The sequence below is a fragment of the Cariama cristata genome, unplaced genomic scaffold, assembly GCF_000690535.1.
Source record: "Cariama cristata isolate BGI_N322 unplaced genomic scaffold, ASM69053v1 scaffold13893, whole genome shotgun sequence".
Taxonomy (NCBI): domain Eukaryota; kingdom Metazoa; phylum Chordata; class Aves; order Cariamiformes; family Cariamidae; genus Cariama; species Cariama cristata.
This window is the reverse complement of record NW_009609038.1, coordinates 20,927-22,150: the sequence shown is the minus strand read 5'-3', so window position 1 is coordinate 22,150 and position 1,224 is coordinate 20,927. Positions and strand designations below refer to the sequence as shown.

Here is a 1,224-nt window from a genome sequence, read left to right as displayed (position 1 = left end):
TGGGCTTTGGAGGGACTTTTGTGCTCCCCGAGGGACTTCCCAGACGCTGAATTTTCCTGTTCAGTCCCTCCATGGGGTTCATGCAGCAGTTTCAGCTCGGCTGGTGAGGGGAGGGGTATGCCCGTCCACCTCTCCTTCCCCTCAGGGTGGAGTAAGCGGTCGGCGTTAATGATTTGGCTCATGCCCACCCCACCTTCACTCTGCCTTCGGCCCCGCTCCCCTCCTGGGGTGCGTGGGATGGGGACAGCCGCTGGCTCTGGCTGGAGAGCTCCATTTCCTTTCACCTTCAGGGCAAGGAGCTCGAAGCCACTGTGACGAGGTTCTCTCGCATCTCTTCCAGGTCAGGATGTCAGGTATGTTCCTGCAAGTCTTTTCTCTTTTCGTCCCAGCCGTATTTTGGTTGTTGATGGCCACGTGCTGGTACAAGAGCATCCCCATGCCCTCACCCCCAGGTGCACCCACGGCGAGGGGTTGCCTCACCTTCATCAGGTCACGGTGATGCTCCAGCACGCTGCAGGTGGTCTGCCAAGTGTCCTGGTAGCATTCCCAGGGGTCCACCCTGTGGGGAGCACAGCAAAGCAACAATGTTGACCGATGGCCACTGCCTGGACCTCCTGGCCATGCCACCTCCTCCCCACCGAGCCAGCCAGCAGTGCCATGAGCAGCCACCATTGCTCCCCCAGCTCTGCCATGGACCATGTCCTTCCTCCAGCCCTTCCATCCAGTTCTCCCTAATAACTTTGGGGACCTGAACATGTGCCTGGACACCTCTCCACTCTCGGTACCCAGCTGACCAGCTTTTATTTGGCTTGGATGTAACTGCACGTGTTACCATCCTGCGTCCTGAGGGCAGCCCAGAGATGTTTCTGGTCCCACCTCAGCCACCAGACACCACGTGGCAATACCGGGAAGGGGACAATCAGTGGGCTGGTGCTGCAGGTGCAGAAAGGGAAGGTGCCACAGCACGAGGCTGGGGTGGGCCGGGTGACTTTGGGCCTCACGCAGACCCCACAGACTCAGATTGGGGCTTGCAAGACCCCCTGAAGCCAAAAGGCTCCCTTGAAGGTCGGTGCAACACTCCTCATCAGTTCTCTGCTGGACTAGGGGAGGAAGGCCTCTGGTTTTGAATCATGCTTTGGCTGGGAGAGGAGAAAGTCCATCCTGGAGCTCTAGCAGCTGCTGGCATCTCCACTTTGCGTGTGGGACTTTGCCATCAGGGTGCAG

The 1,224-nt window shown here is 59.0% G+C and overlaps 1 protein-coding gene across 1 annotated transcript in view; it reads right to left on the bottom strand.

The window, feature by feature from the left end:
* LOC104159477 (nicotinamide mononucleotide adenylyltransferase 2-like) overlaps positions 1–1,224 on the bottom strand; it is a gene marked incomplete at both ends in the record, with an annotated part of 3,157 nt that overhangs the window by 988 nt on the left and 945 nt on the right. The window contains one exon of the mRNA XM_009697391.1: positions 481–559. Within this exon, the coding sequence (XP_009695693.1) occupies positions 481–559 (79 nt within the window). The remainder of the gene's footprint in view (positions 1–480; positions 560–1,224) is intronic.